At 41.4% G+C, this 22104-nt stretch overlaps 1 protein-coding gene across 2 annotated transcripts in view; it reads right to left on the reverse strand.

The window, feature by feature from the left end:
* BMPER (BMP binding endothelial regulator) overlaps window positions 1-22104 on the reverse strand; it is a 148883-nt gene that overhangs the window by 25041 nt on the left and 101738 nt on the right. For both annotated transcript variants that reach the window (XM_074898158.1, XM_074898159.1), the window contains one exon: window positions 19778-20114. In XM_074898158.1, the coding sequence (XP_074754259.1) occupies window positions 19778-20114 (337 nt within the window). The remainder of the gene's footprint in view (window positions 1-19777; window positions 20115-22104) is intronic.

The following is a 22104-nucleotide window of genomic DNA, read 5'->3' on the forward strand; positions in this document are numbered from 1 at the left end:
GGTCACCCACAGACACATTGCTGTTTTGCACCATGAACTCCATGAGGGTGACAGCCAACCCACCACTTGGTCGTTTTTATGCCAGTCAGAAGCTGCAATGATAGCAAGCAGCCCTGAATGCCTGAGATCAGCAGGTAAGCCTCAGAAGCATCTCATTTTCCCATGGTCTGTTTTCATACTTCATTTCACACACAAGTACATGGGCAATTTAGAGCCTTGAAAGTGAATTCATAGCACAAATCAATGCACTGTAAAAAATATTTACAGCCCCAAAGCATAACTACATTCATGTGCTAATATAGTAAATGTTTTTAAAGTCAAAGTAGCTTGAAATGCCATTTTTCCCTATATGTTTCCTCCTAAGCTTGTGCAGTTTGTGTGCTTTTTAACTTGAAAAAAATCTGAAATTTTGCATTTGCAAAACATTGGCAGGGTGAGAGCCCTGGTATTAAAATCTCCTATTTAATAAGAAATGATTTGAAGCAATGTATTTCCAGAGTATTGACAATGATCCTGCTGTACGTGTGGAAAGACTCCAGCATCTTCACATAGCCTCTGTTGAGGATACTGCTTTGCTGCTAATTGTTTATTTAAATGTCTAATAACAGAGGGAAGTCACCATCTCATTGAATGCAACTTGTGTACTGCTCACTGAATGCAAACGGCTTTCAACCCCAGGCTCGATTCAAAACAGAGGCAGTTGTTAAATTATTTGCATTGATGGTCAGATCTCACATCTGTAGGGATGGAGGAATGAAATGATGCCAAGTCTTAGGTTTGTTCTTTGCAAGTTCAAGGCAGTGGGTAGATTCAACGAAGGAACCTCTACCTTCCCCTCAGGAAGTTACGGGGAGGCACAGAATGGTGACAATTTGGGAAGTGATTTGTCCCACCTAATACACAAGTCAGGTCTTCAGCAGGGGGAGGATGGCAGAGCTGGCTCTGACCCCATCTGCCGCCCTCCCCATCACTCTGCCTCACAAGGCACTTCTTCGCTATCGAGCCTATGCCTCACGCCGTCTCTGCGTGGTAGGCAAAGTCTCCCTCTCATTTTTTATTTTTACTTCCAGTATGTTCCTGAGGATGAACAAAATGTACAAATTTCATCCTGTGACCACAAAGTGATATATAAATCGTGTTTCTGGGATACACATGCTTTCTAGCGCTTCCTCTGATGCTGCCTGGAGCACTGCAGACATGTGCTATCTGGCCTTTCCAAATCCCAACCCTTCACAAGGGCAAGCGTAGGGCACAGTCTGCTGCATCTGACTTCCAAAAGCAGTGGGGAATATGGCTGCTATCATATTACTTGTCTAGTATTTACCAGATTTTCTAGACATACACTCTCCTGGCCCAAGGTCTTGGCTGTGTCATTTTAGATTAATCAGGCCTGAGCTATCCAGGTCAAAAATGGGGTCATGAGGGGTGACATTCAAAATTGAGAGTTTGTCTTGACAACAGAAGAAACAAGTGCTGTCCCATACTATAATCTGAAATAAAACGGCAGCATTTTTCCAGCAACTTTGTGAAAAATCTGTTAAACTGACTAGACTCCATCAGTCATGATGACAATCCCAGCACGTATTTTCTTTTTCCTGTTTTCTGTGCAATGAAGTGACCCAGAGATGTTTTTCCATTCATGAAACAAATAGGGAAATGTCAGGTTAAAGGCTGAAAAGAAGAACTTGGCTAGGAGCAACACTTCTTTAATGTTATAATTATTTCTAATTTCTGTTAATATTATTGTATTACCAAATGAAACAACTCTACTGTTTTACACATGCCCTGTGGTTCATTGCACGCAGTTGCACATTACTCTAGGGTAGACTTAAAACACACTTCTCTATTAATCCTGAATAGACACGTGAACCTGCACATACAATTTCCTGGGGTGGCCTCAAGCAAATCATCTCACCTGTAGTGAGACAGATGAAAACTCTGCCATTAAGGTCTGACCCTGAGCTGATGTAAAGTGGAGTAGAGCTATAGAAATTGCCATGCCACAGGGTTGTACTGACAGCACCCCCTGGAGCCAGCAACAACCAGCGATGTGTGGTCCTAGCTCTCTGCATGTACTGCACCACAAAGGGACAGTCCCTGTAAAGACATCCATTTACACAGTAACAGTCAAATTTCTCCATTTACATATCCCATTTGCATTGTCAGTCACACTCATCGTCTTATCTCCAGGGAACTTCCAACTCCTTCATATTCTGGTTGGAGTGCAAATTCCTACGACATGAAGCAAACACCTCTGGCCCCTGGAGCAGCCCTCTTCCCAGAAACCTACGTAGGAAAACCCATGGCACTCTAAAAGACCACATGGCAGAACTCAACCTGTTCATTCTAAATCCACTTTTATTACTGTTTCCAACCATCACGGAAATCACACAGCATGCAAGGCAGAAAATGCAGACACCAGAGATCAGCTAAGGGGCAAATACCTTTCACTTGTGAGTTGCAGATCAAGCACCCAGCTGCTGCCCTCAGCAGTGGACTCTCTCTGCAGATCACAGGGACTCTGAAATCTGGTGCTAACCTCACCGCTCCAGTAATCAAACTGAAAAAGGTGCCAAATCTAACCTCTACAGCCTGCTTCTCCAACTTGTCTTCCATAAAACACACTCCACAGCAACACTGCCATAAGCTCAACAGAGAACACTGCCATTAGAAAAGCGGCTGGGTTCATTGGAGACCTAAACCCAGCAGAGCAAGTCCCTTCACAAGCACATTTCTGCTCTCTGCCCACTAATTGGGCAACGAAGGCAAAGTGAAAACCCCAGCGCCGAGCCAATGGATAAGCCGCCAGGAAATTTCAAACTGCTCCAAGCATGACGGCCAACAGAAACCATGACGTAAAGTTCAGAAGAAGGTCACTGCTTCAAAATCTCTTTCTAAAGAGAGATTTTGTTATGTTTTTACTTCTGCAAGCATGCATCAATAAAGCTAGAGTACCAGAGGGAGGCAAAGAAGGGTGAATGTATAAAAAAGAGATGCAAAATAAATTTTAAAGTACTTTTTGCCTGGGTGGTTCAGGTGCATGTTTTCAGCCTTTGGTACAATGTGTGCATCTGCAAAACTCTGCACTGATGGGTATGGAAGTGATTTAAATGGCTGCCCATGTCCTGCACAGCTGATAACTCACCTGTACCTTAAGGTCCGTGGAGTTGGACCGACTCTATAGAAGCATCTGACAACCATTGAAAGGGTTCTCTCTGAATTTGGAGGCTTTACCTTGCATACTTACATATTAAGACTTTGGCTGACATTAAGACTATGACCCGGACGGGTTCATATGTGACACAGGGCAGAGCTGGGATGAAACCTCACACCTCCCATCCACCCAGCTCCAAAACACCAGCCACATCCTGGAGGTGTCAAAAATTTTTTATGCTTACTAAAAAACTTTGGAGATTCAAAATGAAAACCCTTGGCCTCCTGAAGAAAAGGGATTACTTCCTTGCAATGGGACTCTGGTGTCCTCCTGTGTCTGTGCTACAGCTGAGTATATCATCTCACTGCTTGCAGTTTTTCTATTTAATGTCATCATAACACAGAGAGATATTACATTAAAGTGGGTACTGCTCTCCTTCATTGGGACTGGATCACCTTTGTATTAAACAAGGAAAAAAAAAAACGAACACCTCCAGGTTTTCTGCCAAAAGCTGTGTACTCTGCCTTGACTCTAAGGTCCTCTAGGAGCTCTGCACAAGCTAAGACAACAGATTTAAGGTATTTTATCTTATGCAATTTGGATATAGACTTAGGTTTTTCAGAAATAAAATAGAAACATGACACCAGCTCCAGGTGTTTTCCTCTCTCCTCATGTTGTGTTTCATGGCAGCTTTCCATATTTGAAGGCTATCACACATGGAAACCCATATCTTATAACAACCCACAACCATTTATGTGACTTTCCAAATCAAGCCAACATAAGAACCGTGTGGACTCACAGAGACAGAAAGCAGGTTCAGAGATGATCCAAACAACCAGCGTGGCTACACTGCTGAGAGAGCTATCAGTCTAAAGGTCAATTCTAATCCCACTAGTTGTAAACACATAATCTGCTAACTGTGCTAAAGAGTTCTTGCTAGGCTGTCAAAATATTTGCCTATAATCTGTTGTGTAGTCCCCAGTGTGGACCACAGTAGGGTCCACTTCTCATGAGGTGATCGTGTGAAGCTTCTCTAAAGTATAGAGCAAAAACGTGCCACTGAGTGATTTCAGAAAAACCAACTCTCAATGGAAACCTAAGAGGAGAGACAGCAGATCTTCTCTCCCTCACGCCCACTACATGTGCACCTCCAATGTGAAGTCCTCTGATAAAGAATTAAATGACTTGTGGGTAGGAAATGACAAAGGGCAATTAAAATTATATTAAACTTTTTCATGGCTTCTCTCTGGTGTTTTCTGCAACACAAATGTCAGAAAATTAATTTGTTTACTGCCCACAGATGCAATGATAACCACAATTGCTTCCCAAGGAACATTCAGTACAGCAGAACTCCAGGTCCCTCTCTGCCACCACAGCATTTTTCCACAGAATCTACTGGGGACTGCACAAAGTGCCCTGCCTGAGCTCAGAGAGCCAGGCCTGCTATTAGTAGATGCGGAGAGAATCCACGCTATCTGCTAGAAAGAGACCAAGAGAGACATCATGCAAGCATGGGCTACAGCGCACCCTATGCCACTAAAGGCAAAACTCTTGCTTCTTCAATTAAATCAGTATTAAACTCATGATACTATTCCTGACTCAGAAATACTGCTGAAAGGAGCAGCAGGTTAACGAGATTAGCCATAGAGATGTTCCCACACACTGAACTACATGACTACGTCCTTACACGCATGTAAAAAAACTCGCACGAGGATTTTCACTGAAGCCCATCAGCCCATTCACACAAGCAGCTGCCTGTTGCTACAGATAAAATGCTTACCACATCGCAGCCTGGCCCACCGCGTGTTGAGCACATTCAAGTGAGAAGGCGAGTGATTTGTTCAGGCTACTTCCATTTTAGGGACAGGACTTTAACCTCAGTCATTTGCCTGGGCTGCTTCCATTACGTTTCCCTTTTCTGAGTGACTATCAAAGTTCTCAGAATAGCGGAAGATCTCCTCCTGGGCATCGCAGGAGCTTAGGATGTGTCAGATAAATGCATCAAAGAGGAGATTATTCCTGAATGCTAAAAACCCACTGGAAATATATATGACAGCCCCAAGGCAGTCTGACACTAGCATCCCTCAGCTGGGGCTGTTAGACAAACAGCTCATATTTTACTCCAAGTGAAAAAATCACACACATTATGGTTCTCTGACACTCTTTAATCTTAACACAGCTGTGAGCTTCTTTCAGCAGAGAAACCTTCTGGGTGAATGTGACCTTTGGATAAATCCTTGCATGTTCTCTGTGGTGGTATTTATTGTTACAGTCAGGCTAATGATTCACTTTGTGTACAGCCCTGGGAGGGATCTTTTTTCCAGCAGCCCCACAGACCTGTAAATGTATTCCTCCATCACTGTCACACCTGTACTGCAAAAGGGGAAAACAAAGGGTCAAGCAAAAAGAGAAGGTATTCTTTCACACTTCCACTTGGATTACTGCACAGAAAGACAGCATTCACGTTTAGAAGATATATAAGGGAACACTAAAAGTTTTTAATGTTGAGGCAACTGGCTTCTGGTAGACTCTGTAAGAAGTTATTACTGTTTTCTGGAAACACTAGCTACCAGGACATAATGCATTTTCCTGAGCCAAAAGGACAAGGCGTCACTGCGCTTGCAGAACATTCCCATTCAAAACAGGCAGTGGACGCTACAAGAGAGGAGGACAAAGCCAATACAAGCCTTGAAAACTAAACCACGCATGTCTTTGCCAGCTTTCAGAAATGCCATCAATCTTAAGATAAAGCTGGTTTGCTTGCAGTTGACACTCAGTATTACAAAATTGTTACTGCTTTTACTGCACGTAAGCACAGTAATCCTCTCTTGGTCATTCCACACTCAACTCACAACACAGTCCTTGTGCTGAGCCACTAAGAAGCCTGAATTTGGTCTGACCATGTAATCTGACAGGCTCCAAGCTGCCAAGGAAGAGAGGCGTTAAAAACTCCAGGGTGAGGAGCTCTCTGGGTCTGTTGAGTGTGTTATTGGGCTACTTCGTGAAATAAAATTTTGTCTAGAGACCTGAGAGCCGAACTAGCTCCACTCTCACCACCAACAAAAGGTGAATCAAAGAGTTGGTTCATGTTGAACTGGAAGACTTTCTCACATCTGAATGAAAAGCAGACTGAAGAATTTTATTAGTACCTTAAGCTTGAAAATGAAGGATGCTGCCAGCCTCGAGCCAGCATCTGCAAGAGATTAATTTCATAGAGACTGTTAAAAAAAGAGCAGTGTTCAGATCTTTAGCAATGTATATAATTCAGGCAACAGTCAGAAGCAGACAAAAATACACATGCTGTATATGTAGGAGGGATAGTCATGTAATATGTTGGTTTATGAGATCAGGCTCTGATCTCTGACTTTCCTAGCTCAAACTCTCTTCTTTCAGGCACCTGACGTTTTTAAATGATATAACTTTAAACACAAAATCAAGAGTAGTGGTGACATGGAATGAATTCAGCTACATTTTCTTGCTTCCCAGAAGCAGTCCACGTCACAGAAGTCACCAGATTGTTTGCAGTCATTCTGATACAGTCAAGGACTGGATAGATACAGGGATGATACCAACTCTGGACTTCAGCAAGCTGGAAACATAACAGTAGGACACTGCCAGAAGCTCCTGTTGCTGTGGTTCATATTGTACCCACTCAACACACAATGATCCCTCCCTTAGGCTACCAAACCAGCATATTCATTCACTCTTCATAACCCCAACAATTGTATGTCAAAAGGGCATACCCACAATTAAAAGGCCCTTTAAAGCAACACTGTAATGCTAATTTCTGTAGAGTATTGTAACAAACATTGTAACAAACATTGGAGTCACTCTGAAAGTCAAAGAAACGAGTGCCTATCCCTGGAAAAGGTTGCTATTGGATGTCTATACCATGCAACCTTCTGTTTTCAGTAAACACCCAGACTTGGTAGGCCTTAGGGGAAAAAAATCAAACTTAGTTTCCCCTCAGTCAGTATTGGTTCTCAAGTCAATAAATCTTAATATCGACCACAACATAGAAACCAGTAACTGTTTAATATCTTCTTCTGGGTTTTAATTATAAACACTGAGGAAATGTCAACTCCTGACTTCCTAGTCATATGGAAAAGCTTTTAAACATTCTGTATAGACCGCTGTCAATCAGGCCCATCACAGTTATGGAACTAAAACATATTCTACCAACAATTCTCTGAGCAAGTACACAGGATCTTTAACCTTGGCATGACTTTGAACCCAGTGCCTGCATCTGCTGCAAGGATGGTGAAGATAATAAATAGCATCTTTTTATTCTGCAAGAGTTATTATTTCCAGTGCCACAGTTAAATTTCCTCTGTCCATATAAAACTCTAACTTCCATAGATGGGGAATGTTGACAAAAATCCCTGTGGTATTGCATAACTGAAAAGCATTCCTGGCCAAGTATACTTTATCATTCGGAAAGAAATATGAACAGCACTGTGAGACAAAGAGAAACAAAACAGACAGGTGAAGAAAATTCCGGGGGGTACGAGACAGCACACTGTTTGCATGCAGCTGATAAAGAGAGCCACGCAGTGTGAATTTCTCATCTCAAAAACCAGATGGGAATCCTGGCCAGGGATATTGCCTGGCTACCCGGTAACACAGGCTATGGCTATGGCATAGATTATGCCAAGTCAGGCAGCAGTCTAGACATCTTGGGAGAAAGCACAGGCTCATGAGAGACTTATCCTGCCAGAGAAGTTTGTTCTCTCATTGCCTCTTTGCCACCGTGTTTTGTGTGATCTCACCCAGCTGTGCAGAGTATTCGTTTCACAGGTGCCTGCTAACTGTGTTCTTCATCTGCAGGGGATGGATGGACACCAGTTTGAAATTACTGTCTTAGAGGTCAAACTAACCAGAGGGACAAACTATCTGGAAATCCATACAGGTGAGTTAAAGGGGAGCTGGAAGATGAGCCAAATATCCCTTACTAATGGGCTGAAATATCTGGGTGCTGCATTTCAATTTTGTGCTTGTGGGTATTTTTGAAATCAGATATTCTCTGCCAATGGTTGCAGTGAAGATCTGGGCCTTCTGTATAGTGAGGAATCATGATGCAAATAGGGGGAATTACATATTTCAGATGCTGACAAAACACAGCTTAATTAATATATAGAATCTGAGGGCATGTTTACAATCTCAGTGGCAGATAAAATAGCCGCTTGTTTGTGGGATGTGTAGCTCTCTGATTACAGAACAACCTTCAACCTCTCCGAGTGATATATCGGTGATCCTTCTCTATATTGTCAGCAAATCATTTTTGCCTTTGGAAACAAGGCCAAGAAGTGTATTCCTCATGCCATGCAGTCTATAAGCCTTTTTTGAAAAAGTTTTCTGTACCCACAGCAAATCTTTAAATACTGAAAGTTTATGTCACCCTCTGAGGACACCTAGGACATCTATGATCTATGTCATCACCTTGCCATGATGAAAAATATCCCCCCGGAGAGTATGGATATTTTTTTCATGAATGATGGGATGAGAAAACTGTACAACAGAAGAGGACCATATAGACAGACAGATGAGCAGAATGACAAAAAAGGACTTTCAAGCCTCAATCAAATCCTTGATATCTGAAAACAGAGTATGGGGGCTTTCTTGCATATCAACTCTTCCCACTCCAAAAGCAAGTCCTTTATAATCTGTGCCTCAATCCATTACTATGTTTTGACTTGTTTTAAGGTTCTTACTTGCCAAATACACATTTCTGCATGGAGTATTAATGAGCTTGTCATCTAACTGGGCCTTACAGGAGCAGAGAAGATTTAGTACCTTCTTAAAAAGACCAGCAATGATTTCTTCTGAAAGTTTGAGAAGAATTTGTGCTTTGACAAGAATAAGACAATACACTTCTTGTGCATGTGAAACCTCTTAAATCCCATCAGAAGGACTTGAGCTTAAAGCCAGGAGCCAGGCACTTTCACATTTTAATCTCAAATCTGCTCTTGGCTTCCTGCGCAGCAAAGAACTCTTTCTTCATTTCAACAACTTTAAACCAGGGTGCAGTGAGAATTAAATGTTTACACTGCAATTTGAAAATTTAAAGTGCTAAGAAGGAGCACTTAGGAAATGAACTTTGTAAACTTTTTCCTTGCTGCCATAGTATCACCATCCTCAACAGCCTCTTACTTCATGTACTCATAGACTACATAACCTTAAGCACTCACTCTCTGTAAACTACATACCTCACTTGAGAGCTGATGTACAAAAATCAGCTGTCTGAATACCTTAACACTTACGACAGCTTCCTCTGGACTGATCATAAGAGAAATGACTTGTTATTAATTTTCACATGCTGGATTTATTTTAGCTTTTATGTTTCAGGAATATTATATAAACAGAATGTTAGTTGTAGGAGTACCCAGGAATGCAAGAAAACATATGGCTCCAACTCCCTTCAGTATTCCCAGCACATTCCCCACCAATTTTAATTTCAACTGGCTTAAGTGGGGGAGTCAGGGAGAGGCTTAAATGCTCTCATCCTCTGCATATCATGATGAAGAGGTGAAATCACAGCACCTGCTTTCACATTTCCAGAGCTCTCCATGTGGGTGAAACTATAACCCTACCACTCCCTTCGGGTGAGGAAGGCACTGTTTATGGTGTATTTTGGATACAGTGGCATTTTAGTTCTACCCCTGCCCCAGGATGGTACTGGTAATATCCAGCCTTGAGACCTCACCATATTTAGCCTAAGTCTAGGCCTGCTCTGACAAGTCCACCAGAGACAGAGTTAATTACAAGAGCAGAGCCACACACGTCTGTTGCTAAGAGGCATCTCAACAGTTTAAAGGGTGGGTGAACCTGACACACATACCCATGCATCCAGCCTGTGCCGTTCACCTTACCCAAGATTAGGTATTGTGATGGTAAATATTTGAGATGGGTAAATACATATTCCTGTGTAAACACAAGTACCTCCACCTATTCTTGCCTTAATTCCCATGAGTCTGCTCTTTGCTCTGCTGTTGCGATGCCCTAGTGTACAATAATCCTCAGGTGCCAAGATTTGCCATGGGGGAGGTGTGTGTGTGTGTGGGGGGGGGGGGTGTCAAGAGCTTTTGCTGTCATGTCCCAAGACCACATCAGCACTGGTCCTGCCACACATGGCTGTGTAGGACACATGTGCTCACAGTTTAAATTAGGGCTGTGCCTGCCTCTCATCATGCTGCCAGTGCCTGGTGCTCACTCTGCTGTTGCTCTTAGTTCTCTGCTGCCCAGGGAGTGAACATTTTGCAGGTTGAATGGCAGCAGTAGAGATCTTCCAAAATGGCCTGTATTGAGTAATTAACAGAAGTTAATTGCTTTACACACTAGCACTTTGCACATTTGAGAGAGCAAGTGTGGAGTATGGGACCTTCACATGCCTATTGACACATCAAGTCCTTATGAGGATGGACAGGAGAGCAGCAGATTTGCCTTTACCCCAGATTGCTACTTTATACTACAGACAGCTACTGAAAAACTGACATGATACAAAAGTCCCTGGAGATCTTGAAGACTAGGAACACCCCAGATTTTTTGGATGCCCTGTAAGATTTAGAAAATAACAACAAAACTGAAGGAAAAACCTTCAGCTATTAAAAAAACCACAAGAAAGCTTTCACAGTTAAATCTAACCCATATAAAGTCTCCAGGATGGACCCCTCACATGCAGCAAGTCAGCCCTCTGAACAACAGCGAGAGCAAGCTCGATAAGCTGCTCAGAGCTGTCAAAACCTTCCTAAGGCAAACTTTCTACAGAAAAGTTTTTTGTGCTGGTCACAGCTCACGTCCCGCTTTGTCTGGTTATCCTGCCAGAAGCATAAATGAACTCATAAGAATAACAGGAGGATTAGGTTAAGCTTATTTTTAAAACGTTTCCCACAAATTCGTCTCATTTGCCTGCTTATAAACACCCTCGTTCATCTTTGCTGTGTGTCTAATTAGGCAGGATATACTGCAGGTGGCTTAAAATAGGAGCTGAAATATAGTAGCTTTGCAGTTATGCATGTTAAAGGAAAGGTAATTAAAATTTCATGCTATGAGATGTAAACTGATCATCTCAGGGGCCTGAAAGGGATTTCTCCACCATATATGACATGGCACAGTTGGCCAGATACAGTCTGGGTGGGTTTCCTCTTCCTTGTAACACTTACTAGCTTCTGCCCAAGGCAGAATACGAGATCTGATGGGTTGGTTTCTTGAATTATTTATTCACGGAAATAGACGTATTACCATCAGCTAAGCATCTCTGGATTTTATTTAAAATCAATACTGCAATAAAGCTTAAAACATGAAAAGCTAAAATTAAATTAAAACAAACTAGCAAAGAAAGCCCTGCTGTGAACATGTCTTAGAGGTTAATTAACATGAGATTGAACAGAGGTCCTGGATTCTGTAGCAGCTGTAGTTAAAATTCTGTAATACCTGACAAAGACGTAGGGGGGTTTTCTCTAATGATGCTGATAACTTTTCTGAATAGCATCACTCCAAAAAATGGAATTTATTTTCACAGCTTAAAAGAATACCTCAGTGTAGCAAGTATTTTTGCTTTGGCAATGGATCAAATTGCACGAAATGGCAGGTGGTGTCTTTTAAAACATTTCCACAAGGAAGGATATCGGTCTGCTTTTCTACCAGTTCCTCCTCCCACTTGCTGTCCTCTTCTCTTTAAAAATCATGAGTTGTATTATATTACTGAAACATCAGGGGTCTTTTCCAGAATGTGAAAGGGCCCTTTCCAAAAAAATATTTATTAGTGTATGCAACAGGCATGTGCTTCTATTTTGTCATGACAGTCCTAGTGCACACTCATGCTTACTGTGAAATAGTGACATTTTAGGACTGCAGCTTTGATAAAGATATTTGAGATGGGGAACTCTATATTAAAGAAATTATGCCTAGGGCATGTTTAAAAGCTGTCAGATAAGCCTTGAAAAATGCAAGGGACAGCAGAATTAGCATTGCAGGCTTTCTCTACAAACTTCTTACAGCCAAAAAGAAAGAACCACCAGTGAACTCAAGTTAGCAAAACAGAGAAAGAATCTCTCAGTGGCCTGTGGACAGAAAAATTAGGTCTTCTGTATTGGAAAGCCACCCCTTAGATTCCCCCTAGGAAAAAAGTGGCAAGCAGACAGGATCTGAGAACCCCAATCTGAAGCGTTTTGTTTTGTCTATTCCAGTAAAGAATGGACCCGCTAACTCTGAACCAGTTGAAGCTCTCTTAAATTGTCTGTGGAACAGAAAATGGTGGGAAGGCTAACCAAGGATTACTAACTGATACAAGAGATTAGTGTAATAAACCTGCATGGGACAGAACAGACCTAATGATGAAAGCCTGTTGCCCAAATGTATATTCCCACTGACTTCAGTGAATCAGGATTTTATCCCATGACTCCAAGAAACTGTAGAAAACCAAACCAAACACCCTACCAAACCTCTGTTAAAGGTAATCTGGGAACAACAAGTTCTGAGAATGCAGTCCACATTGATGAATGAAAAGGACATTTATGGTATCCTGCTTTTCTGTTAGATGTATCCCCTTCTCCTCCCTTCCCCATAGTTACTACCATCATTCAGGATCATTTTTCTCTCAGTCAAACAGACCTTACATTTTCACATGCAGAGTCTCACATCTGTCAGACACTGGGCAATGACAAAGACAGTATTTGCTTATGAAACACCTGACTTGAATTTCATTGAGCCAGGTAATAAACAAGAAAGAAATGAAGTTTTACTAGGCAGAAGCAGGTTTTTGTAATAAGCCTCTATATACCTGCATGCACGATAATCACAAATTGAGTTCTTTCCTAGAAGCCTCTCACTGCACTTGCAACCAGTAGGAAATAACATCTCATTCAGTATAAAAGGACAGTGTCAGGTACAGTTGTGATCATGTAATTAAATAAGCAAAACAAACATATTCCAGACATGCCATCCTTTGAAGGAAAGGAAACTTCCCTAGGTTTTAATCACACAGTAGCACATTGCTTCATCTGGTTTTCCTATTAAAAAATCTTCCCTTGATTTTAAAAAAAAAAAAAAAATCATTAACTTGACATATAGGGAGGCACAAAGTGGGTCATCCTGGCAGCATGCACTGCTCAGCTGGATGCAAGCCATGGATGGTCCCAGGTGAATGGTGTCTGTCCAACACCACAGTCTTGTCAGATTTTGGAGCCCTCTCCACCCTCATCCATTCTCAATACCTCAACAGGAAAGGAGACATCTGTGAATCCTCTGGCACTGCTTCAGTGTTTTACAGCTGTAATAACCACTGATACAAAGAGAAGAATGTTTTCTAGCCCCAAATTCCTGAGGTACTTTTCTAAACAGACACAAGTGGATGGGGCTTGGTTCTGTGAAAAATACCCCACCAGGGGCAGGGGTGTGGGGAAAGATGAAGAGGGATCATGATCTGCAGATAATTGAGCTCAGCTTGGCTTCAGATTTATCTTTTCTGACCACTCAACCTATTTGTCCAAATCTAAACTTCTAATCCTTAAATCTAAACAGTATTTTTCTGGCAGTTTGCACTCACTCTTGGCTACATCAGATGAAAAACACTTCAAGGAGGAGTCTTAAAACAGTGGTGATCTATAGACTTATACACATGCGGCATTTTTTCAGTACTCGTTACCATCAGCATATAGGTAGCAAAGTTTGATGCTTGCTGCTAGAAATCACAAAGTGCATCAGACACTATGAAGTCCATTTTCTCCCATTTGCTAGCACTGTCAGTCACCAGCAGTGTTAAGTCACACTGCCTCTTACCTGTATGTAAGTGAGTGAGTTCACCACGGAATGACACAAGATGCACAGGCTGACATTTAGAAGTGGTTTGGAGAATAATGTCGATCTGTATAGGGGCATAAAATAAAGGCAGAAGGCAGCCCGGTCAGATATGCATGGAGAGTCTGTTCCCAAGCACCAGTGCTCTTGTAAGGGTTGGGAACACTGGTTCTCCCAGTGCCTATGCATTAGGCTTAGTCCTTTGTGCATTTCTTCAATGCAGATCTGCAAAAGATCACCTTGTTTAAGTAGAATGGCATAAAGCAGAGTATTTCTGTGCAGAAAGTCTGCATTATTAAGCACTTAACAATGCAAGCAACTAAAACTCCAGTGGTAACTTCAAATGAATGAAAGACTCAAAGAAGCTGAACAGAGCAGATTGGAAAGTGGAGCATCTAGCTCATAGGAAACTCAAGTCCTGGTGCAGATTTGCTTAAAAAAATACAATTATTATTTCAAATATTTTTAAATTCCTTTCTAACCAGAAGCCCCCTGGGTCGTACAGCTGTTCAGTGACAATTTACCCAAGAAGCTGAGTAAATTATTTCATCCTGAGCTCCTCTCTGTTGTGGTTACACTGCTGCTAGTCCCAGACTCAGGGCCAGCCGCAGGCAGGCTGACAGCGCGGGAACATCCCTACCTTAGCACGAGGGTGAGTGGGAGCAACAGCCCCTGCTCTGTGCCAGGTCTGCAAGGGGACCAGACATGGCTCAGTGCCATCGGTCCTTTTCTCAAACCAACAACACTGGATTGTCTTGAAGCAGGGGACAGGCCACCTCTGCCCTGGGGTGGGTAGAAAGACAGGTGTGGAGGCTGGTGCAGAAGCTGGAGTCTGGACAGGAGTCATCCTGCTGAGCAGCCAGAGCTACAGCCACCCTTTGGTTACACCACAGATGAGCCCTGGAGCAGCCCGGCCTCAGCTGGAGCAGCACAGGCAACTGCTGTGCCCACGTGCACAGCCACGGCCAGAAAACCTTGCAGGGAGAATTTTGCAATACGCACCCTTGGCAGCAAACAGAGGGCTCCAGAGATCCCAGTTCCACTCCCCCCTTTAAGACCTGAAATGGGCTTTTCTGAAGTCATTCTTCAGCCTACATTTCTTTTGCACCATCCTGCTGAGTGAACATAGAGGCATAACCACATGAATTTTACAGCTGTAGGACATCATTGTTAACAGGGAAAAAAACCTTCAAACCTTCTGCTTCAAAGCCACAAACTCTTGGTGCCCATCTTTTAAACAGAGGTCGTAATTAACTTAGCAATGCTACAGCTCACATGCTCTCTGCAGCCATTCATGGCATATCTGTCAAACTTAGTAACAGAGCTGATGGACTGCACAATATTGCAATTTATGCTCTAACAACAATATTTTCTCTAGTTAAGTGGAAATTTTTAGAAAAACTGCAAGACTGCAGCGGTTAACTGCATAAAGTTAATTGGTCAATTGAAATAGAAACTCATTAACTGATTAACTGAGAGATAAGATGGAGTAATGTCATCACAGTCACAAGGAACATTTAAGACAAGAATTGCAATAAAGCAGATTTGCAATTCCTGAATGTATTTGATTAACAGATTCAAACAAATGAGGCTATTACTATGTTAATTACTGCTTGCAGTAAAATACTGAATATGATTAAATTCAAGTGTTTGAGAGAAAAAAAAACATACCTCTTAGGACAATTACAAAAGAAAAATAGTAACTAATTACTTGGTATGCTGTTGTCTATCAAAAATGTAATAATAATAATAGCAACAATAACAAAAATATATAATAAAGATAGGAAGAATAATAACAATGAAAACACTTGCCTCAAGAGTTAGGAGCACACGTTTTTCAATCTCAAATGGGGAAATCTACTGCATGGCAAAAGCAAGACACTGAATATTTTTCCAAAGCTACAGCAGTAGCAAGAGTCTTGAGAAATGTCATTTATGAACTCAGCTATTATGAACTAGTCATTTATGAACTGAGATGCTGTGTAGGTATATTAGAGATGGGTGAAATACTGATATCACATTGATGTCACATTCCAAATCTGTTGGCAATTCCAAACTATTAAAGAAACCTACTAGAAAGTCATGGACATTAATGAGGGCAGGTGTTACTAGGAGTACTAGTCCTGTGCCTTCCTTTACAGCGTGCTCTGCAGCCCAACTCGTCCCTGTATCGAGGAGCATTGCTGTGCCTCTGTTTGGGGCCGCCTGCTCCTGTACCTCCCAAGGAGGCTCCCAAGAGGCATCAGCCATGGCCAAGCAAAGCAGGCGTGGGGGCACACTGGGGACCTGCCCCCCACACCATGTTTCTCCCTGGACTCACCAGGGCTGCAGTCACCTCCAGGCCCCTGCTCCATCACAGCTTGAAGATACACAATGAGATCATGAGGTAGGGCTTGGTGGGCACAGAAAGTTCTCCTCTCCTTCCTCAAGTCTCCTAAACTCCCCAAATCCTCATCCTGGAGCTTAAATAGTACCATAATATTTCTTGATAATGTGATAGAGCTTTTCTTGGTAACAGTAGCATGAAAAAATTGGATGCTATCACCTATTTTTAATGCTGCTTACATGCAAGAGCAGCTTCCCAAGTCTGAGTGCAAGCTTTATTGCAAACATGGTCAAAGTATCCCCTCTAAAAACCCGCTACCGAGTAACTTTGGTAACTTCTTTTCTCGACAAGGACTAATCCAGGATGCTTAGCTATACTAAAATATCAAAATAGACAAGCAGCAATGGTGATACTGTCACTGCTAATCTCTTCTTCACTCAGACGTCACCAAAATCTCCTAGAAATTCAAAATTGTTTCCCTGCTTAATGAACTTGCCTCCATAAGTTTCAACCCTAAGGGTTATTTTTAGAGCATTACTATTACTCATGAGTACTGAACAACTAGCAATGCATTAAAGACCAAAAAAAATACCAACCCAAACCTAAACAAAACAAACCACAATTAAAAGCCCATAAAACGTGTCTAGTTACAAAACAAAGAATTATGAGTGGTATAAAATTAGATGCAAAATTTTTAGTTTGCAGTCTGGACTCTTTCAAAATCCTTTCTTGTGCGCTTACATTGTGCCTTCTTCTACCATGTGCTTTGCAGAGAAACACGAGTCACCAAAGTCACAACATCAAAAAAAGGGTTAAGGGCAAGGTGCACAACCATTTCCCTCAAGGTGTTGCAGATATATCAAGGTCAAGCTCAGGAGTTAGCTGTTATTCACCCCACAACCATGCAGCCAGTTCTCTACTCTTTAAAACATTAACCATATCCTTTTTCACCTAACAATCATGACAACCTTGCTGTATATGTTTTTTGGATGGCTAACAAAAGGAGAAACTACAGCTGTAAAAAGAATAAGATTTAAAATGAATTTTAGACATCTTCACAGAAATCTCCTCAGTAACACAGTGTCAGACAAATGTTTGCAATGCATTGTTCACTGCCTTTTTTGGTATTTGGAGAAAACACACCCTAATTTGTAATGTTCCTGCTGAGTTTATTTCTATTTCTGAGAATTCTTATTAACAGCAGGTCACTAGCAGAGCAGCATAATGAAAATGAGGCAATGTTGATAATACAGGCAAGAATGACCAAGAAAGGTTAACTCTTGAGAATACAGTTTTTCAAATGGAAAAATTCCATAATACATAATGTTGGAGAGTAAAAACTGAGAAGTTATTCAATTCAAAGAGGAGATGAATAGAAAATTGAAAGAACCTGACCCTACCATTCTGCCTCTTCATTTCTCTTGCTGCTAGAAGCTTTTTCATAGTTAGAAAAGCAGAACTGGAAAAATTTTAGTTAAACCTATCCTGAAATTAGAAAACATTGACTAAATGCTTTTCTAAAAGACCTCAGAAAAAGATGTAAATGTTAATTTACATTCCTTTTAATGATAATTTAAATTTTCTGCAAAACTACATCACCAGCACTGGGTTTTCTGAAAAAATTTCATGACAAATGCTAACCTCTTAAGTACTCATATTTGTACTTCTATACATACATGCGCATGTGCACATATTTATACATGCAAAGATTTATGTTAGAAAGATTCCCAGAACTTTCTTGAATGTGTGTCCCATAAACATTACCTCCTTGCGGGAATTTCCTTGTATGTCAAATGTCCATGGTCATTGAACAAATTATTTGCTACAACTTTTGTCAGTTTTTAACAAGAAGTAGAATTCTACTAAATACCATTATTTAAGTATAAGTTATATTTTTTCTTTGATTCCTGTATTGGGAGCTGAGCATTCTATTATCTAGCAACATCTCAATGGAAGCAAATAAACCGCTACTTCTGACGGAATTTGATGGTCATTTCAACATAAAGTTTCCTTGTGGAAAAACAGACTTTTCTACAAAAGGATATAATAAAATTAAATACTTGTTTGATTTCCTTGTCTTTCCAGGACAAATAGAAGACATCATTTTAAAGAAACAGAAATGCTCTACAGTAATTCTTGTGTGAAAGCATGTAGAGATTTCTTTTCTGGCTGCTGTAGCCAAAATATAAATCATTTTCCACTGTGGTGTCAGGAAGTGTATTGCACTAAATTAATCACGAGCTACTTTAAAAAAGGGACAAAAAATCCACTGCAAAATGAAACAAATCTCTCTATGCCTGTTTTTCATTTGCATTGTCATCACTTACCTTAGAAGACGATGGAAGTGAGATGGGAATGTTGCTGAAATGCATTCAACAGACCCTGTGAGTGTGTGTTAGCATCTGTAGTGCTCTTTTCTGTGCCTCCAGACATTGGAAAAGATAAAGTATTATAACCTGCACACAATATAATCTTCAATCTTTGCCAGGCTCCTAGCACAGGGATACACTATAGCAAACTAAATGCAGAAGCACATAGACTACAAGCCAAGCTGTGTGTCTTCTTCTAGCACTTCCCAGCCCCAGACATATTCTGCTGGGGTAGATAAAAGTCTTTCTGTCTCATTATAAAAGAAGTGGAGAGGCAATTCATAAGGGAAACAGAGTCATTTCAGAAAGCTTTTCCTAATAAGCGCAATAGTTCAGCAGATGTGCACAAGTGGGGAAAGCTGGGAGCACAGAGATCAGGCAGCTCCATCCGCCATCATACAACTGTGACTCGGCTTGCTTTTATCTTTTATGTCAGGCAATCAAAAGAAAAGCCAATTTTATTTACTGAGCGAGGGGCAAATAAACTCATGCCAATTAAAGAACAGAAATTATGTCTCTGTGGTTTAGACTGGAAGCATTTTAAAGACAAAAAATCTCAAATAATTTACTCAGACAAGGCTTCTAGATCCTCATCTGTCTTCCTTTGCTCCCAGCACAGGATGGGCATGCACTGAACTTTTCGTTAACTCTCTCCTTTCAAACTCTCAAACCACGAAATACACTATCCAAGACGCACCAGTAATATTTAATATCCCTGCTTTAATAAAGCCATTTTCAGAATGCTTCTGGGAAGACACACTTCTCTGGACCATAAGCAATAGCAATTAAATCAGCCTCAACTTTACAGCTGACTCTGAAATCAAAAAGAGCCTACCAAAATGTTTTGAAGTCTCTTTCCGCTCTCTTTTCAGTCTCCAAAAGCACTTTTTCTCCAGGTGATCATAAGTCTGCCTGCCCTTCTCACTGCTGGCTGCTCAGGTCTTTATTAGCTCAAGACCATCTTCTGATTCCTGACTCAGAAAAGCTCACCATAATGTAACTCAGTCTGTGTATTAATTCTTAGCAAAAGCAGCTCAAAGCACGTGCTCAAATGCTACAGAAATTGGGCCAACTGTGTGGCTTTTCTCCTCACATAGTAACTTACTATGTGACTCTGCAGCAAGCCACACTTACCGGTAAAATGTGGTATAATCCACTGTTGAATGACAGCTCTGAAACTCCCATGCTTTGAGTTTCTGGCACTCCCGGTGAGCTCGGAGTTTCACCCTGACCGTCCCATGACAGAGCTCAGGCACAGGTTTTCTCTGTGGGCGGCTGCAGAACTCGTTGGACTCCACACGCCAGGATTCAGCAAAGTCGTCCACGTCAAATTTAAAATTCCCATCACCCCCAATCAGGTCATCTCGCTTGTGCCCATTGTAATTGCCACACAGACCACAGAGTTTGCCTTTCAGATGTGGCGCAGCCATGACTTCCACAAAACTGTCTCCATCCCATGAGATTTCCAAGCCTAATAAAGAGATGAAACAAAGAGGCACACACAAAAAAAAAAAAAAAAAAAAAAAAAAAGAGAAGAAATTGAGGATAACAAACTGTGCCTTATGTTTGTGAAACAGTGTTCATGGGAACCTAAACAAAGCCATTGGCTTCTTTCTGATAATGTTGTTAGATTTCTATATACCTCCCAGTAAGTGCCTCTGGCAAGTCTAGTGTTTCTTAAACCAGTCAATTACAATACACTTATGCCTGTCTCTATTTATTTTTGCTTCTCCTTGCTAATGAATGGGGCTATCCTGAAAAATCTGGAGCCAAGGCGTAACTACTCTTAACCGTGAAAGAGGGCTCTTGCAAAATTCTGCAAATTGAATGTGCTAGGGCAAATTTCTAGTTGATTTCGCAAGAGGCCTAGAATTTCAGTCGCTGTCACCCATTGCATGTTTTCCATCTTATGGAAAACATCCTTTTCTTGCCTGCAAAGGCACTACTGATCACTCATTTGGGTGAGTGATTTCAATTCAACTGTTCCAATACAAGTACCTTATTATGTGTGGGTAAAGAGACTTAAAAAGATGACCACAAAGATATGTCAGATGAATAAAACTGTTGTAAGAAGGCATTCTGAACTGGATTTAAATTGTTCATTCAAAAGGTGTTAATTACCAACCTTTTGAAGTTGTCTTCATAAGTCAGCAACACTGAGGAATGCTGATAAACATCCAACCTTCACCTAGTGACTGGAATGCAAGTGCTCTGCTACAATCTGTTTTACAGTAAGGTTTTGCACTTCTAGTACATCAAAATCAAAATTGCTCTCTGTGGGTGAAATCCATTTTATCTATCTGTACCCATCTAAAAGCTAGGTGTCTAGCTTAAGTGAGCTGTCTGGGCCCTCTCTTCGGTGGAGAGAAGTAGACAGCTCTAGGCCACAACATGGGTGTCTAATGCAGAGGGAATAAACTACCTTCTGAACGCCTTTCTGTTTCCAGTGATACTCTAGAGGGACCAGAGATCAGGTGGAGACTAAACTTCTAGTTTTTACCTGAGTGATTGTAAATTAAATTCATTTCATCCTTTGAGGAGTCAATACGCATCTCATAAGAGAAAGCAATTTTGGTATCATACAGGATAAAAACACCACCATGAATCACTGCTGGTTAACTTCTATCAAAAAATGGCCTTTCTTTTAATTATTTCCAATGTCTGACGAATGCTACTACTTCACATCTTTGCAGTAATTCTGCATCTGAAGATCGCAAATCATTTCGCTGACAATTTATTGCCATAAAGTACCTGTGTGCAGCAGTTAGTTAAGGATAAACACAGGAACATGCTTTTAAACAGGATAATCCAGATTTTTACCCTCTTTTCCCTGCCTGGCCAAGAATACTAAACATCACTCCACGGTGCAGGACCAGGGCTTCGCTCCAGCTTTCTACATTTGCTGTGTGGGCTGGCTTAGCACCACCCTTTCCTCTTGTAAATCAGTGCTTGTCACTATGTGATCCAAATCCTACCCTATCCTCATGTAAGTAATTAACATACCAGTGACTCACTTCAAAGCTGGAACCCTTCCTTCAGCAACATATCCCATTGTCTCCTATGACAATTCCTATCCGTGCTGCAGAGAAACAGGGTGAGGCTCAAATGGCAGTTATGGCTATAGAAGGGGTGTTTTGCCATCAGTACGTATTGTCCTGGCACTTGTGTGGTTTACATCATGTCACCAAGAGTCTGGGGAGCGATTCACCCAGGAAGGTTGTGCAGAAAATCCTGCATCAAAGATCACTACAGTTTACTGCATCACATTTTTCTTATCACTATAGGTTAGCAATGATAGCACAAATATGTCCTGAGCTGACCATGCCTGAAAGCAGTTTCAAATTGTCTAATAAACCCAGCATGGATAGGGCCACTGTGTCCGCCTCCAAAGGCACTTTACACCCAGCCAACTGAAAAATTGTGTAAGACTGCAATTGTTAACAAGGCCAGCACAGTGGCAA

This window comes from Athene noctua, chromosome 2, assembly GCF_965140245.1.
Source record: "Athene noctua chromosome 2, bAthNoc1.hap1.1, whole genome shotgun sequence".
Taxonomy (NCBI): Eukaryota; Metazoa; Chordata; class Aves; order Strigiformes; family Strigidae; genus Athene; species Athene noctua.